Genomic DNA, 19893 nt, shown 5'->3' with positions numbered 1-19893 from the left:
TAGCAGCGTACAGTTCTTACTGGACCTACAATGTCCATACAGAAGTTGATGTAGTCAGTAGTGCAGTCAACAACCTCCTCAATGTTCTCACTATGTGATCCCTGCAGGATATCCCAGTCTGTAGTTCCAAAACATTGTCTCAGAGCATTCTCAGCCTCCGGGGTCCACTTCCTGAATGATCGTGTGGTTACAGGTAGGACTCTCACTTTTGGTTTGTAGTGAGGCTGAAGCAGAACCAGGTTATGATCTCCTTTCCCAAGCGCAGGCAGCGGGGTGGCACTGTATGCGTCTTTAACGTTTGCATACAGTAAATCAATAGTCTTATTTCCCCGGGTGTTGCAGTCCACATACTGGGAGAATGCAGGTAATGTTTTGTCCAGCGTCACATGGTTAAAGTCTCCAGCGATTAGCACAAGTGCCTCAGGGTGCTGCGTTTGTAACTTAGCAACAGCAGAATGGATGATGTCACTTGCTATCTCCACGTCCGCCCGAGGAGGAATATACACGATGACAACAATGACGTGTCCAAACTCTCTGGGCAAGTAATAGGGACGCAGACTTACGGCCAACAGTTCGATGTCCCTGCAGCAAGTGGAGATTTTGACTTTAACATGTCCAGAGTTACACCACCGTGTATTAACATAGAGAGCGAGTCCTCCTCCTTTGTGCTTCCCACAGGTACTTGCGTCTCTGTCCGCTCTATCTGTGCTAAACCCGGGTAGCTCCACATTAGCATCTAGGATGGTGTTAGTTAGCCACGTTTCGCAGAAACACAACAAACTGCATTCTCTGTAGGTTCTGACATTTTTCACCAACGCAGCCAGTTCGTCGATCTTATTTGAGATTGAGTTCACATTCCCCAGAATAACAGAAGGCACCGAAGGCTTAAAACGCCACTTTCTTGCAAGCCGCTTCTTTTTTAGCTTAGTGCCGGCTTTGCTGCCACGATACCGCCTTCTTACCTCGTCAGGTAAATAGGGAACCACACCGGCACTGGCATTTGTTCTCAGCGCTCAAAGTTGAGTACTTGAATAGGCGAGTCTCGGCGTGTGAAAATCCATGCCCATGTTGTAAAAGTAAGTGTGTCCAGGGAACAAATCCACATAAAATAAAGTGGTAGGAGTGATCAATAAATAAAAATAGAAAAATAAAAGTAGAAAAATACACATACACATATAGTCCTACACGGAGCTGCTGAAAAGGCTGCCACTCTCGGCGGCGCTCTTACATACGGTGCCAAACAAATATGAAAGTGGGAGTCTCATTCAGGCCCTACAGAGGCTTCTTCCTGAGGAGTAGCTCAGACATTCTGTAAAAAGAAGTGTCAAAATATACTCTGCAATAAGAGGCATGCCTCAAATCCCATTGAGTTCCATCACACAGAGAAACCCACCAGGTTCAGCCTTCTTGGGCTGTCCACTGAACTGTGACCCATATTGTTTGAAGTGGGCTGCCTCTGATTCAATCTGCTGAGTCGACACTTGAAGACAGGCACTTACATTGACAATACAATTCCAGGCTAAAATCACAATTTGGTTATGTCCACTCTGCTACCTTTTAATTTAAAAACAGGATTTTTAAACAAAAAGGATCTCTGTCTAAATAGTGCTTTCACTTTGTTTATAAAAGTATCTCTGCCCACACTAAAACATTTACACACATTAGTGGAAAAATCCTTTCAGGGATGGTAATACCATGAGATTTATCGCAAAACTGTAGCAACAAGTAATTTTTTTGCTCTTTGTGCATGTATGCAGCACTCAGATTGTACAAAATACAATTTAGATGCATACAGGTAAACAACATAACAAGCATCATGAAAAGTCTGTGTACACTATGTTGGAATATGGTTTCTACCATGAAGGGTGACCAATAAGGGAATGAGATGTTGTAATGAGCAGGAACCAATCAGGGAAGAGCTACGTAATAAGCACAAGCAAATAAGGGTGCGAATAGAGTCTGCATTTTTAAAACTCTTCATTTTCATTCAATTCACACTGTAATGCTGAGCTGATGTGTTCATAAGTATAGAGCCCAACAGCGCATTTTCAAAAGTCTCAATTTTCAGGGGTTAAAAATGTCAGGATAGTGTGGACAAAAGGCAAAAACTGTCTCCATTTTAAAAACAAAAATGCAGTAGGGTGGACATAGCCTAAGGGTTGTGAACCCCAGACAATTGATGCTAATAAAAATTTTCATTGACTTTGTGTGTGTGGAGCTGTTTAAGGTGTCACTTCCAAATATAGTGGGACTAGGTGAACTGGGGGTGAATTGGTTAGAGCAGGTTTGAACTTTCACCCTAATCATTGTCCTGTCTCCTTCACTCAGGAGATGTTGGCTCTGGGCTGCAGCAACTTCTTTGGCTCCTTCTTTAAGATTCATGTCATCTGTTGTGCACTCTCAGTAACTCTAGCAGTGGATGGTGCCGGTGGAAAGTCTCAGGTAAGCAAATGGTTACTGGCTAGAATTGCTATAGATTCCTTAATCTATTGTAATATTTATTGTGTTTTTTACTGCCTGCAGTTTGCCAGTCTCTGTGTCATGTTGGTAGTTTTGGTGACGATGCTTGCCCTTGGTGTTTATCTTGAACCTCTCCCAAAGGTATGAACCTCCAATATTCTTATTCTCTCTCTATTGTCTTATAAACTTCACGTTGGTCATTTGGAATTGAGGAGCTAAACAAATAGCTCAGACAGTTCAGACAGAGCTACACTGGCTCTAATCTTATTCTGAGGATAGAACAATCCGCAGGGGACTGTACTTTCTCCGGTCCTGTTCAGCCTATATACATCGGACTTCCAATACAACTCAGAGTCCTGTCACATGCAAAAGTTCGCTGACGACACTGCTATCGTGGGCTGCATCAGGAGTGGGCAGGAGGAGGAGTATAGGAACCTCATCAAGGACTTTGTTAAATGGTGCGACTCAAACCACCTACACTTGAACACCAGCAAAACCAAAGAGCTGGTGGTGGATTTTAGGAGGCCCAGGCCCCTCCTGGACCCCGTGATCATCAGAGGTGACTGTGAGCAGAGGGTAGAGACCTATAAATACCTGGGAGTGCAGCTGGATGATAAATTGGACTGGACTGCCAATACTGATGCTCTATGCAAGAGAGGACAGAGCCGGCTATACTTCCTTAGAAGACTGGCGTCCTTCAACATCTGCAATAAGATGCTGCAGATGTTCTATCAGACGGTTGTGGCGAGCGCCCTCTTTTACATGGTGGTGTGCTGGGGAGGCAGCATTAAGAAGAAAGACGCCTCACGCCTGGACAAACTGGTGAGGAAGGCAGGCTCTATTGTTGGCATGGAGCTGGACAGTTTAACATCTGAGGCAGAGCGACAGGCGCTCAGCAGGCTCCTATCAATTATGGAGAATCCACTGCATCCACTAAATAGTGTCATCTCCAGACAAAGGAGCAGTTTCAGCGACAGACTGTTGTCACCGTCCTGCTCCACTGACAGACTGAGAAGATCATTCCTCCCCCAAACTATGCGACTCTTCAATTCCACCAGAGGGGGTAAACGTTGAACATTATTCAAAGTTATTGTCTGTTTTTTACCTGCATTTTTTATTACTCTTTAATTTAATATTTTTTTGCTGCTGGAGTATGTGAATTTCCCCCTGGGATTAATAAAGTATCTATCTATCTATCTATCTATCTATCTATCTATCTATCTATCTATCTATCTATCTATCTATCTATCTATCTATCTATCTATCTATCTATCTATCTATCTATCTATCTATCTATCTATCTATCTATCTATCTAGCTTCAGCGACAGACTGCTGTCAATGTCCTGCTCCACTGACAGACTGAGGAGATCGTTCCTCCCCCAAACTATGCGACTCTTCAATTCCACCCCGTGGGGGGGTAAACGTTAACATTATTCAAGTTATTGTCTGTTTTTACCTGCATTTTTATTACTGTTTAATTTAATATTGTTTTTTGTATCAGTATGCTGCTGCTGGAGTATGTGAATTTCCCCTTGGGATTAATAAAGTATCTATCTATCTATCTATCTATCTATCTATCTATCTATCTATCTATCTATCTATCTATCTATCTATCTATCTATCTATCTATCTATCTATCTATCTATCTATCTGTCTGTCTGTCTGTCTGTCTGTCTGTCTGTCTGTCTGTCTGTCTGTCTGTCTGTCTGTCTGTCTGTCTGTCTGTCTGTCTGTCTGTCTGTCTGTCTGTCTGTCTGTCTGTCTAAGAACATAAGGACATAAAACATCAGAAACTTTACAAATGAAAGGAGACCATTTAGTCCATCGTGCCTGTTTGTTTAGCTAACAGTTAAGCTGTTCCAAGATCTCAAGTTTTCTTAAATGTTGTCAAGGTTTTAGCTTCACAGCTAAAAGGCCAGTGTTCTGCCAAAAGGTAGAAAAATAGCAGGCCGTAAAAGCAGTTTAAGTGGACCAGGATAACTTTAACCAAATAATAACTGCAAAAGTCAAAACCAGAAGGACAATTGCTGATCACCCAAACCAAAATTCAAATCAAAAATCAGAATCCAAAAAAACTAGTTATTAGTCAAAAAGCAGGAACAGTTTGGAACAGATTCTCACACTAAATATTTCAGAATTTATTCACAATCCTCAGCATAGTGTTGTGTACCACAGTAACCTTTATTTGGTAATATCATCACACAAGACTTCTGTGACCATGTCCCCTAGCAACAGACTACCATATTAAAGCAATGGCTCAATGAAATGGAGTCTACCATAAGAAAACAAACTTTTGTCACAGTAATTCTTAAACATGACATTAAAAAACAACAACTAGTCCATGAAAAAGATTAAAAATGCATTCACTGTATTTCATAATGGAAACAAAAAAATGCAAACTAACGAAAAATTTATAAGTCTTTAATTACAACTTTGTTTTATACATTATATTAATAATGCATGTTAAAAGGGGAAAAAAAGAAAAGGTGGAGTCAGGGTCAAACACCACCTAACGCAAAACATTTTCACAAGACTGCACCATATAAACGCTTAACAAAAAAATACAAGAATGCATATGTTTGATCATGAAAATGTCCACAAAAGGCACTTTAGCCCCCAAAAGTTATATCTATTGGTGAAAAAGAAACCCAGAATCAAGAAAATGCCAAAATTATTAGCCTTGTTTCACATGCACTTACCACTGGAATCCTTAATAAGGGCTGGCTAACTTTGTAAAGGATTCAACACTAAACTGCTGAAATACCTCAATGGCTGAGGGCCCTTTAGTCTCAGTGTCCCCCAGGACCCCCCCAAGGACTAAACCTCTGATTATTCTAAAAAAGGCCAGAAATCTGCTCCTGCCAGGATCACAAATATTCATCTTCTTCCAGCTCACTATCTCTGAAAGGGTTTGACCTTGAAGGTTAGATTGCTAGGGCCAGTGAACAAGAAGGCAGTTTCATTGGCATAATATCTAAACTTTATTTCAATCTAAATGTGTGTGTTTTTGCAGAGAAACCAGACATATCAAATGCTAGTGGTTAAAGCAAATTATATCAATGTCCATACAGCAAGCTTTGTATCCGTAAAACCAAAAGAGATGTCCATGTCAAATGAGACGCCTTTTTTTTCTTAATCCATTTTAGGTTGTTCTATTAAAGTGCGTGCAATTCTGTAGCTTCTTTCCTCCTAATGCTTGTCTCTGTTGGGGCGTATTTTGAATTAGCAGTCAGCACTGTACTTTTATCCTATGACAACATGATGTTGTGTCTTCAAAACTGTCTCTCTCATATTTTTTTTTTTTTGTTCTTTATTTCGCCTTATACAATTTCTTGTATTAGGTATTTGTTAGTTTTTGCATACCCCTTGGGGTCAGAGCGCAGGGTCAGCCATTGAACAGCGCCCCTGGAGCAATTACAGGTTAAGGGTCTTGCTCAAGGGCCCAGCAGAGTAGGATCTCCTTTGGCACTGACAGGGATTTGAACCGGCAACCTTCTGGACACCAGCACAGATCCTTAGCCTCAGAGCCACCACTCCGCCCCATAGTTGTCCGGTATATATATTTATATATACGTCTTCTCTCTCATACTAAACACTGAATCATTAAGTACTCTCAAAATCCTTTCTTTTATACTGTGCTTTTTCAGCTATGAAACAATTAGTAACAGTTGCATTGGTCAAAACCGGACAACTGACAATTTTCAGTGGTCTTGTTACTTGTCAGTGAAGTTACTTTTATCTAATTATGAGATCATGTTAAAGGTAAAGTCCCAAACACCATTTTTATACCTTATTACGAGCATATACACACTGGTTAGATTATCTGCACTTAAACATACACACATTTTATTAATAATAACACCTTATTAGTATTTGCTTTTACCCTTGCATATCTCCCAGATCTTCAATCTATTTCCATACATCCCAGAATTCTGTCTCTTGAAAAACACATTGTCATTCCTATGAGTCATTGTCATGCCCATCAAACTTTCTGTTCACAAGATACCTGCCCATCAAATTCTTGTTGAAGTACACACTATCAAAAATAATGTTAGCTTTCCCAGTTTTATTTACCTAAAATATGCACCTTACCTCAATAATCCCAAAATAATTTTAATATTCACAGAAATTAAATATTACAAGTGTTATTTAACAAAAAGCACCCCAATACAGCATTTTAAATAAACAAGATGAATTACAAATCATTCAATATATGTGTTACGAATCTAGGCTTTGGTATTTTGGGGTGCGTATTATTTCTTTTTGGGTCATTTATTTTAGGTAGTTGTTTATTTTTTTATTCTTATTGTACTTGGATGGTAGACCATCTAGGAAAGTACAGTGCAGTGATGGGGACATTGTGCTGTAACTATGGCACCGTCGTTTGGATGAAACATAAAACTGAGGTCCTGACTCACTGTGGTCATCCTTCATAAAGAGTATTGTGTATTCCGATGTCCAGGCTAAATTGCTCGCTATGGCCCTAATCAGCCCTTGTCTCTGATTGACTAACTATCTCTCACCACTTCACCACCTAACAGCTAATGTGTGGTGAGCATACTGGCATAAAATGGCCGCTGTCACATCATCCAAGTGGATGCTACACATTAGTGGTGGTTGAAGTGGCTTGCTACTCACTGAAGTGATTTCAGTAGCGAGAAAAGTGCTATATAAATGTAAAGAATAATAATAATAATAATATTTTGCTAATTAATGGCATAATGGCAAGAAAAAAACAATGACCAAAAGAAGAATTGGACTCAGTAAAGGAGCTTAGTTTATAACCATTAAAGTGAAACATCAAAACCAAAACACTGTTATTCTCAGAAAACTGTAAAAGTCAAAAGATTTTACAAAGAAATTACAAGCAGTGACTCTAGTTGTCCCAACGTAATGGTGGTGTGATGTAGTGCTTAAGGCTTTGGACTTTAAACCCTGAGGTTGTGGGTTCGAATCTGACTACTGGCACAGTGTGACCCCAAGAAAGTCACTTTACCTTCTTGTGCCAAAAGAGGAAAAACAAAAGAAAGGTAACCAATTGTATCTCAAATATTGTTAAGTCGCCTTGGAAAAAGGTGTCAGTCTAACAAATAATGATATGGCAACTGTCAACAAAACAATCTGCAAAATGGTTACACTTTGCAGCAAGATGGCATTGTGGGAAACCACAAAATTATTTTAAACTCCATTAAAATGAAATCAAAACTCCAAATAGGCAGTGGAATTGTATTCCTTATATATTTAAAACCCTAAACCATATATAAAAGATTCAACTAATAACAAAGGAAATCACACTGCCTGTCTCTTTTTGTCTCTTCAGTCTGTTCTGGGTGCACTAATCGCTGTCAATCTGAAGAACACGCTGAAGCAGTTCTCAGACCCGTACTACCTGTGGAAGAAGAACAAGTTGGACTGTGTAAGTTTTAAAAAAGAGAATGGAATTCTTTTATCTTGTTAGCCCTGTGCAAACTGGTAATTTGTTTTAGTGAAGTGGAAGCTAAACAGCTTCCTCTGATACAGGGTATAAGCAATAGAATATGCAGCCTTCATATCAAAAACCAACACTATGTGCAAAGCCAATAATGATATCATAATGAAATATGATATCTATGGTAAGTGCATCTGCGGTGGGTTCGCACCCTGCCCGGGATTGGTCCCTGCCTTGTGCCCTGTGTTGGCTGGGATTGGCTCCAGCAGACCCCCGTGACCCTGTGTTCGGATTCAGCGGGTTGGAAAATGGATGGATGGATGGTATGTGCATATAGTAAGTGCAGGTGGTGGGATGGGTGGCATTACAGTATGTCAAAAGCAGTACTACTTAATGTCAAATGAAATATGGGACAGTTATTGGTAAAGAATCAACACGGTCAGACAAGGAGATGGAGCATCAGTCAGAGAGCAGTGAAGCTGGGATTTTTTGTATGAAGGTAAAGATAGTGAAGCGTTGGAATAGTAAGAAGGTTGGACAGATGTGTTCCTAGCTAATATAATATACCAGTAACGGCTCACTGCATGATAACGTGCAGTGAATACACTTGACTTGAGCATTCATAGTATTCATCCTCTTTCTCTGTACGTTAAGCATTTATTTGCTCAGAGGTTGATATGCTTGCTGCTTCCTGAGCAGCTCTCCTTTATTCCACCTTAGCCGCCCGCTGCTTCTCTTTCGTCGGCATCTTTTCGTGTTAAAACTGATTAGTTAGTTTTTGTGTTGTAATTACTTAGTACGTTTTCTTTAACCTTTCACTTAATCTGGCACTTAAGTCTTCAATCTGCCTCAAGAATGATTAGCGAAGGTGGTAGGGAATGAGAACGGCGCCCGTACACATGCGCCGCACAGCCGCCCTGTGGTGCCCTGCCGAGAGTTGATTCTACAATAAAATAAAATAAAAATAAAAAGAGTAATAAAATCATCACCACGCAAGCGGATAGTAGACGTCACGTAGTATATGTGTACCAAATTTCAAGTCAATAGGTGAAATGGTTTGCGAGCTACAGGTGATTTAAAATCCTGGACAGACAAACAAACAGCCACGGTAGCGTATTATAGAAGAAGACTAGCAAAATACCCATGCTTTGCAGTGAAGTAGTGTGTTAAAGAAGTTATGAAACAGAAAAGGAAACATTATTTTAAAAATAACGTAACATGATTGTCAATATAATTGTCGTAGACTTATTTTAGTATTGAGAGTGAATTTGACGATTGTAACGAAAAGGCAGGAGTCACCATCAGGAAGACGTGAAGCATGGCCAACAATAACAGGTTTGAAGCGGTGGAGTAAAGAAGAAGGGAGCAGTGAGCATGATGAACAGCTGAGGATAGTAAGGAAGAGAGTGAGGAGGCACATGAGCGCGGGATGTCATTAATGTATATAGGCAGAGAGCCAACCACGTGGTAGGTGCACAGACAGCGGCCATGCGGAACAAGGAAGGGGGACAGGGGCCGGCCCTTGTGCGTATCTGCCGTGAAATAAATCGTCTGTTAATGGAAATAAGGAATGAAACCGCTAAAAGGAGAGGTCAGTTCCAAAAGTTCCTTACAGCATAATGGTGAGAACAGCCAAATAGAAGACGTTATTTTCGAAAGTTCATTACAGGGCACGGTGCGAAATGAAACATATTTAACATTTGTAAGTACAGTGTAAAGGATGAACATGGGAAATTTGGGCTTCCTAAGTATATTGGAAGTCGCAGATATAGTGAGGAGGGGTTTCACCTATGTATACAGTTTAGGGGGTACACTCATTTCCTCCTCTTGGGTATTGCAATAGGACATGAAACATACCTAACTTTTGTAAGTACACTGCAAGGAATGATCACGCGAAATTTCAGCTTCCCACCTATATGGAAAGTAGGAGAATTAGTGATGAGTCAGTGAGGGCTTTGCCTTTTATATGTATAGATTGGACAGAGGTTTCTAACTTAAGGTCCATGGGCCAGATCCAGCTTTTGGACCTTTTTAATTTGGCTTGATTCATCAATATTCTGAACATGTCCCATGTGGCCTACAATATTTTTTACTTTTCTCAATGATACCCTTTAACATGCTTTTCATATATACAGTAGATTGCATCCATACATAATTTACCTGCATTACGTTTAGTAATTTAGTTAGAATAGAAATGGGCTGCTCAAAATAACTCAACAAGAACAATCGAAAAAAAGGTGGCATACCACACCACCATAAAGAACTTCGCCTTTCAGTATGATGCCAAAATGTTATGGCTTTATCAAGGAAACGGTAGGTCAACACATGCAGATGCTGCCACTAGGCTCACCTTTTAAAGCTGCACTAACCCCCAAATTCCTGCCTCTGTTCTACAAGATTGTTTTATCTTTTCCACTGGCTTTACTGTTGTATGTGGATAGAAAACACATTTGGATTTCACTCAGTGTTCAAAGTGTTCGCTATGCATTTATAACCAACTCCTAATGTGGTCTGTACGATTGATCACATGCATGTTTACACAGAGTTTTTTAATGTGGTCAAGTGACACTTGTCGAAGAAGATGGCATCTCTATCAGGATAGGTTCCGGTCCATTACCTGTCTGTTGAGGCCATGGCAATGAGGTGGCACAAGGAAGTGAAAAATGTTCCCTACCCATCCTAGAATATTTATAAAGAATGTTAAAGTACACTGTAGGCACATTGGCTTTTCAGCAGTGATGGACTGGACCCTTACCTGGCCGTGAGGCCAGTTTGATGCATGGACATGGGGAGACAAGTTATCAGAACTGCATGCTCCCCTGATACACTAGGTGACAGCATCCCTGGGTGACGTTAATTTTATGGATATCCACAAGGCATGCTAGAAACTGTAGTCCCATAGGGCAGCCTTGTCAGGTTCCCTGGGTGCCGTCTGGGGTGTGCTCCAAGGATCCATGATTCCTACTTTGTGTGCCTTCCATTTGACCTGGAAGTGCTTCCAGTTGGCTCTGCCCTAGCACTGAAAGTACTCCCAGGTCCAGAATAAAAGAAGCCACTCTGTCTCATCCAGGAGAGTTGGAGTTGGGTGGAAGAGGACAAAGTTTGCCTGGAGGAGTAGAAACAGAAAGTAAGAGAAGAAAATTGTGCTTGTGTTTATGTCACTTTTGCTTTTTTGTAAGATATTTGTGCTAATAAACATTTTATTTATACCAGGACTTGTGTTGATGAAGTTGTGTCAGGGATTTGGGGTGCTGCAATGCCACCTACTGGTCACAACAGATAACTACTAATTTTCCCATATATCCTGACTGCTACTTCACTAGACTTTATGTGCTGACATTAATTTTTTCACCTCAGGCTGATTTTAGTTCTGTGGTTGCTGGTATCTTCCTAACCCATTGCAATATCCAAGAAAAGAAAAACTATTAGGAGGGGAGACCGTTTTAAGAGCAACATGAGGCAGAATATGTGATTGTCATGAATGAAGAAGTAACCATGTGTCTTACTTGTACAATAAATGTAGCAGTAGTTATTTTTTAAAATATTCTGGCCCGCAATGGGTATATAAATAATAAAAATTAAGTTTGGTACCCTTAATGAGACATTTAGACAAATATCTTGCAAAGTTTAAATTCAAAGTTCTGTGTACAAGACTCGGGTCAGACAGGGTGTTATGTAGCCTGCTAGATTAAAATAATGCAGATTTATTTAGAATATTTATGTAGGTTGCCGCTCACTGGTGGGCTATGGAGGCATTGTAGGTGGATCGCGGCTGACCACAGACAAACCCCCCCTCCCCATCAGTCCAACGATTGTGTGGCATCATTGTAACTGTTGTATTATAACTGATCTCAGATGACATCCCTAACCCTTGCTCGACGATTGTGCTCGATTTGCCAAGGAGTAAAAGCATTGATGATCATGCTTGATTTATCTAATGCTCTGATGTTCTAGTGATTGTGAGGGACACTCCAAAATCGCTCTTTGATGATTGTATTAAATTCACCCAGGAGGATCACACCATTCCCCAGCTCAGATGATTGTGCTAAATTTATAGATGGGGTCCCCATCTTTGTGGGTTGCGAACTCACTGGCATGCAAAAAATTGGGTTGTGACACCACAAAGGCTGGGAAACATCGATTTAGAAAGTGATATAATGGAAGAAGCAGCAAAACAAATAAGAATAAATGATAAAGACTGAAATAATGAACAGCACAAGTGATGTAAATCATAAAGTGATTGACACAGTAAAGTGTAGTAAGCCAAGGAATAACTTTAGAATGCAAACCCTTTACAAGATGAATACAAGTTGTCTCCTTCCTATGAAGCTGCTTTGCATGTTGTCCTAATTAAAGAGATGATCTGCAATAAATCCATTATAAGATTAGAATCAAGTCCCTTACATGTGACTAGTCCCAGTTTTTCTATATACTATGGCTATGTCTACTCAACTACATTTTTATGTAAAAAATGTATTTTTAAATTAAAGCAATCTCCATTAATGCTAACATTTTTGCCTCATTTATGAAAGTATCTCCACCAACACTAAAACAACTAAAAATGAACACGACAAAGTTGTTCACCTGCACAGGACAAGTGTACATCATGGAAAAATCCTTAAAGGGAAGGTAACACCACCAGCCATGGGATTTTTTTTTTCACTTTTATATTTTATACCTAATTTCTGTTTTCCATGTTCCGTGTGAAGTACTTTGTGCTTCACTGCTTATTAAGTGCTATACAAATAAAGTAATTATTATTATTATTTATCGCAAAACTATATTGACCAGTACATTACATGTATGCAGCATTCATACAGTACAGGTAAGCAAAAGAAGAAAAGCCATGGAGAGCAACTCCTCTGTGCCTGCTGTATTGTAATATGGTTTTCTTCCATGAAGGGCGACCATTCAGGGAATGAGTTGTTGCAATGAGTAGGATCCAATCAGGGAAGGGCCATGTCATTAGCATGAACCAATCAGAGCGCAATCAGAATCTGCATTTTTGCAACATTTTGCTTTCACACTGCAATGCTGAGCTGGTGTTTTCAGAAGTATAAGGCTCTGGACTGTCTGTTTTTGGGGGTTAAAAACACCATGGTAATGTGGACAAAAGAAGAAAAAGTAGACTAAAAAGTAGACTGTTTGTGTTTTTAAATGAAAATGTAGGAGTGTGGCCATAGCCTATATAGCTCTATATAGCCTATATTCTTATTTTGCCTTACCTGAGAGATGGTCGCAATTCTCACACAATAATATGTTGTTGTCGCTATGGGCAATAGACTGGCATCATGTTATCAGTAAATCGTATTTAAGAAAGCAGCCTGCAGGTCTTTGCAGAAAGACATCAAAGTATTTAGATGATCTAATTATTACTGTTAATATATTATTATAACAGTTATGGAAAGGAATGTTTTATTGTCTCTCATTTTGACCTGCAATATTTTGCCTCATGTTTTGGTTTTAAAGTCATTGGTTATTCTGACTTTTAAGGGTCTGACCCCCCCCCAAACTTGATTTACAACTAGTCATCCCCTGGTTAGAAACGTTTTTCTGTTAGATTTTGAACTGACCTTTTCCCTCTTGAATCATAATAGTCAGAAACCTCAAATTGTCAAACAAGCTTCTTAGGATAATATTGCAACACTGATGGTTTACGTTTAATTTTTTTATTTCTTTCTATAAAGCTGTACCTTGGTTTGCCAGCATGCCATAATCACCCATGATTCTTCACTCTGTTGTTTCACTTTTCAGTGCGTTTGGGTGGTAAGCTTCCTATCAGCTTTCTTTCTGAGCCTGCCCTATGGTGTCGCTGTGGGTGTGATCTTTTCCATGATGGTGGTAGTCTTCCAGACGCAATTGTAAGTTTACTCTTATATGCACTGTAAACATGACGTAGAATGCTGCACTTTATTTCATTTATAACCAGGACTGGCGCCAGTATTTCTACTGCCCTAGATAAAGCAGTATATGCCATCCAATCTCTGGCAAATCCTACGACCCATTCATTGACTTTGGAGTTTCACAGATGTAGCACTCCAGCTGTTTTACCCTTTTAGTGTATTATTATAGTATTACCTCTGTAACATTTGATTATAATATGGTCGTTTATATAAATCATGAAATGTTTTATAAATTCATAAATATAAATATGTATAAATATACTGTATGTTCAAAAATGTTAGAAAATGCTTTTAAATAATTTTATTGTAGAAGTGCTGTAAAAGAAAACTAGAGTTTACAACAGATATTAAGTGTTACAACGCAATTTTGACTCAACCTTTCAGAAATGAGTATTTCTGATTCATGTCAATTTCTAACTCACTTGGTCCTGAACAAGGTTGCAGGAGTATGGCAAGCCAAATTAACATTTATAGATATCTCAAAATTAATTTCGGATATCTTAAAATGTAGTTTACTTTTTAAGATATCATATCATAAAATTAATTTTAAGATATTTCTAAATGTTAATTTGGCTTGCCATACAGAAGCCTATCCCATCTACCATAGGGCAGGAGCAAGGGGAACACACACCAAACACACACTAGGGACAATTTAGGATCGCCAATCTACCTAACCTTCAAATCTTTGGGAAGTGAGAGAGGAAACTGGAGGACCAGGAGAAAACCCTCACAAACAACATACAAACTCCACGCAGGGAGGACATGATACGAATTCAGGTCCCTTACTGTGAGGCAGCAGCACTTCCACTGGGCCACCGTGCCACCCATTTACATAATGTATACAAACAGAACAATATAATCTAATAAATAAAGTGAATGATTATGTTTCATTTTATACAATACCAGTTTTTAATAAGTTAATAATAATAATATGTTTAATTAAATTTATACAAGTACAAATTACTGAAATTCAAAACTGCTTTCTTTTGGACTTCATTTTTGTGAACATAGAAAATGTTTGTTTTGAATCCATTGTTTGGACTAGTTCACTTTCCATTGATAAGGTTCCTGATGACTATAGGAATAATAACAACAGACACAAATGTATACTGTATGTATGTCATTACCTAATATGTGATGCTCCGGGGAGCCAATGTAGTGATCTGAAAAGAAGAGTGACTTGTGCCCACCTCAGATGGTGGAACACCAGACAGTCCTCTGCAGTTTGAATTATCTTCAGCGGTCTGGTCATGCATGCCACTACTCCTGCCAACAAAGAACTGTAGTAGTCCAGACATGACAAGACCAAACCCTGAACTAGGAGTTGTGCTGCATACGCTGTCAGGTACGGTCTGATCTTGAGGATGTTGTACAGAGGGAATCTGCAAGACCAAGAGGCCACTATAATATGGTCAGTGAAAGACTGTTGTTCATTGAGATAATCACAGAGTGCTAAATAAACAGATGAAATAACAAGAACGTATATCTTTGCCAGGCTGAGTTGGAAAAGCTGTTCCTTCATCCAGATTGAGATATCAGTGAGCCATGAAGAGATTCTAGCTGATACCATGTGGTCCTCTTTGACAAAATAACACGTACATCTGAGCATTAACGGTATAGCAAGGATAAGAGAATCCATGGGACAAGAAGATAAGGCCTAGTATGGAGGTGTATAGAGAGAAAAGGACAGGGCTCAAGCACCAATGTTTGTGGCACCCACATGTTTGACTGGTGCATACTTGACATCTGTAAAAAGTAAAATGTGAAGTTTGAATACACAATAGGATGTCTGAAAATTTAAAGTACAACTTATGATAAGGAGTAAGGAGTCATAGTGGACTTGGCACTATCAACTTTCAGACAGTTTTAAGAAGCCATTAAAAAGACAAATTATATAGCACCTTGATGTGTGGAGTACGAGTCCAAGGAGGTTGTGCTGAAGCTTTATAACACACTGGTGAGGCCTCATCTGGAGTTCTGTGTGCAGGATTGGCCTCAAAGTTACAAAAAAGACATAGCATTGGTAGAAAAAGTCCAGAGAAAAGCAACTAGGCTGATTCCAGGGCTACAGGAGATGACATATGGCAAAAGATTAAAAGATCTGAGCCTTTCAGTTTAAGCAAAAGAAGATTAAGAGGAGACATGACTGAAGTGTTTAAAATTATGAAGGGAATTAGTCCAGTGGATTGAGACTATTTTTTTAAAATGAGTTCATCAAGAACATGAAGACACAGTTGGAAACTTGTTAAGGGTAAATGTTTGCACAAATGTTAGGAAGTTTTCTTTTACACAGAGAACCATAGACACATGGAATAAGCTACCAAGTACTGTGGTAGACAGTAGGACTTTAGGAACCCTCAAATCTAGGCATAATGTTATTTGGATAGGACTGGCAAGCCTTGTTGGGCTGAATAGCCTGTTCTTGTTCAGATTGTTCTAATGTTCTAAACATTGTCAGGATTCACATAAATGATCCTTTTGAACCTGTTTGTAATGGCAATGCACTGTGCTTACAAAATAAAGGAAGAAAAAAAATGTGTATCCAAAATCTGCATTAACTCAATGCCAAAACAAGGATAAAAATTCAGATAAAGAACAAAGTTGGTGTAGGAAAAGCAGTACTGAAACAAAAGTAAAATTACAAACTTGCACCTGAAGAAAAATAAAGACTCAAGAACACTAAGCATAAATAGAGACTGTATGAAGCTAAATACAGCATAATGGGATTGGAAGACCACCTGTAAAGGGCTACTGTAGGTCATCAGACGTTCATTTCAAACATTGCTAGTATGCTTTGTGGAAGATGGCCTGGACACAGACAGGTGGACACGTTAAAATCACCCACAACACATTTATTATACATTCCTATTATTTACATAAGTGCACACTAACCCCAAAGTCCCCAAAAGTCCTGTCCAACAGTCCAATGCCTCACTTTCTTCAGGCCGCCTCCTTGCCTCTCCAAGGCCTTGTCTTTCTCCTCACCCGACTCCAGCCCTCGAATGGAGGGAGGCGGCCCCTTTTATACTCACCCGGATGTGCTCCAGGTGTCTTCCGATGAGCTTCTACTGGCACTTCCCAGTGTGGCGGAAGTACCAGCTCCACACTTGGAAGCAATCCGGGTGTCCCTGATCCTCTTCACCAGGGATCTGTAGGCATCGGGGTGCCCCCTGGCGGTGACCACGGGCCCCTACAGGGCTGAGCTTCAAAGCTCTGTACCCATGGTCCCCAAAGCCACCAGGGCGGTCGCCCCCTCGTGGTCTGGAGAAGGTGTAAGCCCTTCTCCGGTCCTTTTGGGCGTCCTGGCTGGGTACCACCCCCAGCCGCGTGCCACAGCTTAAATAATATAAAAACATATAATAGGGTTAGTAAGCAGTTGGACAGTGTAAAGAAATGCCACCCTCCAAATTTTTCCACCCTAGGTGACCACCTAGTTTGCCTAAATGGTAAAGCCACCGATGCTTGTAAAGGAACCCAAATCATCAACGCTGATAAAGAGGCTGATTAGCAGAATGCAAACACACACTAATGATAAGGACTTGGGGTTTTTATGTTCCTTTATTGATACTTCTTATACCTCATCTAAGCTATCAATCATTGCTAACAATATTTAAGTTTATAATCAACCCTATTGATTCAACTAAGCAGAGATTACATGACAGAACCTGTCCACACAACAGTGCATGACAAGCAAATTCAGCACATTCTATGACTACGAGGTGACACACAAAAAAAACAGATTGGTAAAAAAAATATATTTATTGATGAATTACAGCATTCTAAACATTGTCACCATCTATATACTCCCCCTCCCGATCTCTACACCGCTCCATACATATCTTCCATTGATTGAAACAGTGCTGGAAATCTTCTTGCTTGAGGCTTGCCGTTTTTGTCTTCACTTCATCCATTGAAGAAAAATGTGTTCTCTTCAGGTCACTTTTGATTTTCGGGAACAAGTAAAAATCACAGCGGGCTAAATCGGGAGAATAGTGAGGATGATTGAGGACAGGAATGTTTTTGTCAGACAAAAACTGCTTTATGGAAAAAGAAAAAACTTGCGACAAATTTTATGTTGATTCGCTGTTCGATTTTTTCACCCGACATTATCGCGGCAACTCGTGTAGCAATTGTTGTGCAAATACTGACTGGGCTAGTCACAGGATATATGTAGCCGGTCAGCGGTTTGAGAGGGCGTGCAGGAGGGGATATAGTTCTATGATTCACGTGCAGCCAACCTCCAGACGGTTTTCCAGGAAAGCCCCAAGCCCAGTCCGGTTATTTTTGTGTCTCACCTCGTATATGGCTGTCTATCCCACACTCTGGATACTGCCGCAAAGCTCAAGACTGTCTTGTTCTGTTCTTTTCAGTCGAAATGGCTCTGCTGTTGGTCAAGTTCTAGGCACAGACCTTTACAAGAATCCCAAAGTGTACAGCCAGGTATGTGTGTTACATGTTTACTTTTCATTTTCTATTCTCTTCTGATTGTTTATGCTTTTTCGTGGTTTCACCGGGGCTTTTCTGTAATGTAACCTGGGTGATTTTTATCTGTATTTTTAATGAACAATGAATTGTTTGTAGTCAGACCAGGATAACAGCCGAAAACCATGCAGTTACAGGCAGAAGTACCACCATTAATGTGACTCACTGTTCATTATGTTAAACTTGTTTATTTTCTGAATTTACTAATCAGGTTCAAGAATTGAATGGAATCAAAATTGTCACCTACTGCTCTCCGATTTACTTTGCAAATGCAGACATTTTTCGGCAGAAGGTCATTAACAAGGTGAGAGAAAGAAAGGTGTCAGATGAGGATTATGGCCAAGGTAAGAGAAAGAGAATTGGGCTATGCTGGTGTACTGAATTCCATTTACTACTGGTTATTGGAGATACATTGCAGGTTAGTAGCTATAGGAAAAGAGGCAACACCTCTGACATTTACTGTAGCCAAAAATAAAGGGTTATTTCCTCACTTCAGAAAAGGTAATCCACCTGAAGCTAAGTATGTTCGGGCCTGGCCAATACTTGGATAGGAGACTAACCAGGAAAAACTTAGGCTGCTGCTGGAAGAGGTGTTGGTGAGGATAGCAGGGGTGCTTACCAAGTTGTCTGAATGTGGATCCCAGTGTCCCAGTGAAGTGACAGGGACACTCAGTTGCAAATATGATGACGTTCTTCAGATATACAGTAAATGTAAAACCAAGGTCCAAACTCTCTGCAGTCATTAAAGATCCTTAGACATCCTTTGAAAAGAGTAGGGTGTATCCCGATGTCTTGGCTAAATTGCCCACCTCAGCCTGGTGATAGTGGCCCCCTAATCATCCACTGTCTCTAATTGTCCATCTCTTTCTCGTCATTTCACCACCACCAGCACCTTCACAGCTAATGTGTGGTGAGTGTACTGGTGCAAAATGGCTCTCGACGCATCAAGGTGGATACTGCACATTAGTGGTGGTTGAAGTGGCTCCCCATTCAGTATGTAAAAGCACTTTGAGTTGGTAGACGGCGCAACATAAATGTAAAGAATTGTTAGTATTGTTATTATTAAGACAAACATAACCCCTCCAGTATTGTATTTCTTTTGGGTTTAGTCCACTGTAAAGATCATTCCTGATGTGCACATGATATTTGATATTTACAGACTGGACTGGACCCTGGGAAAATGTTGATCGAGAACAAGAAGTTCTTCAAAAAAGAGAAGGAAATGAAGAGCAATACCAAACGCAGATCTTTGAAAAACTCAAAGCAACAGGTAATTTGTTAGTGTGACTAAAGCAGAGACTGCTGGAGATCCCCTATGTGTTAGGCATTGGGGGAACTTAAACATGTAGGGAACTTCTTGATATAATAAACTCAAAGGAATCTGCTAATGTAAGCAGATAAGCGAAAAATGAATTAGGCAGTTAAGACAAGGAAGGAGGAACAGAAACTGGTGGGTGAAATCAGAAATGGGCAGCAGTGAGAACTCCAAATGTAATAAGATATGACAGTAGAAAGATAAATAAAAGTGACAAAAAAAGAACTGGGGTGAACGTGTTTTAAATACAACAGAAATAATGACCGTTTAACTACTAGAATACTTTCTTGCAATTATTTTTAAT

The 19893-nt window shown here is 39.8% G+C and overlaps 1 protein-coding gene across 2 annotated transcripts in view; it reads left to right on the top strand.

Annotated features, from left to right (window-relative positions):
• LOC114647917 (solute carrier family 26 member 9-like) overlaps window positions 1-19893 on the top strand; it is an 81215-nt gene that overhangs the window by 45184 nt on the left and 16138 nt on the right. For both annotated transcript variants that reach the window (XM_028796619.2, XM_051924813.1), the window contains 7 exons: window positions 2329-2442; window positions 2524-2601; window positions 7782-7877; window positions 13644-13750; window positions 18163-18232; window positions 18486-18578; window positions 19434-19544. In XM_028796619.2, coding sequence (XP_028652452.1) covers window positions 2329-2442; window positions 2524-2601; window positions 7782-7877; window positions 13644-13750; window positions 18163-18232; window positions 18486-18578; window positions 19434-19544 — 669 coding nt within the window. The remainder of the gene's footprint in view (window positions 1-2328; window positions 2443-2523; window positions 2602-7781; window positions 7878-13643; window positions 13751-18162; window positions 18233-18485; window positions 18579-19433; window positions 19545-19893) is intronic.

Source organism: Erpetoichthys calabaricus, chromosome 3, assembly GCF_900747795.2.
Source record: "Erpetoichthys calabaricus chromosome 3, fErpCal1.3, whole genome shotgun sequence".
NCBI classification, from domain to species: Eukaryota; Metazoa; Chordata; class Cladistia; order Polypteriformes; family Polypteridae; genus Erpetoichthys; species Erpetoichthys calabaricus.
This window is presented reverse-complemented; position numbering and strand designations above follow the sequence as displayed.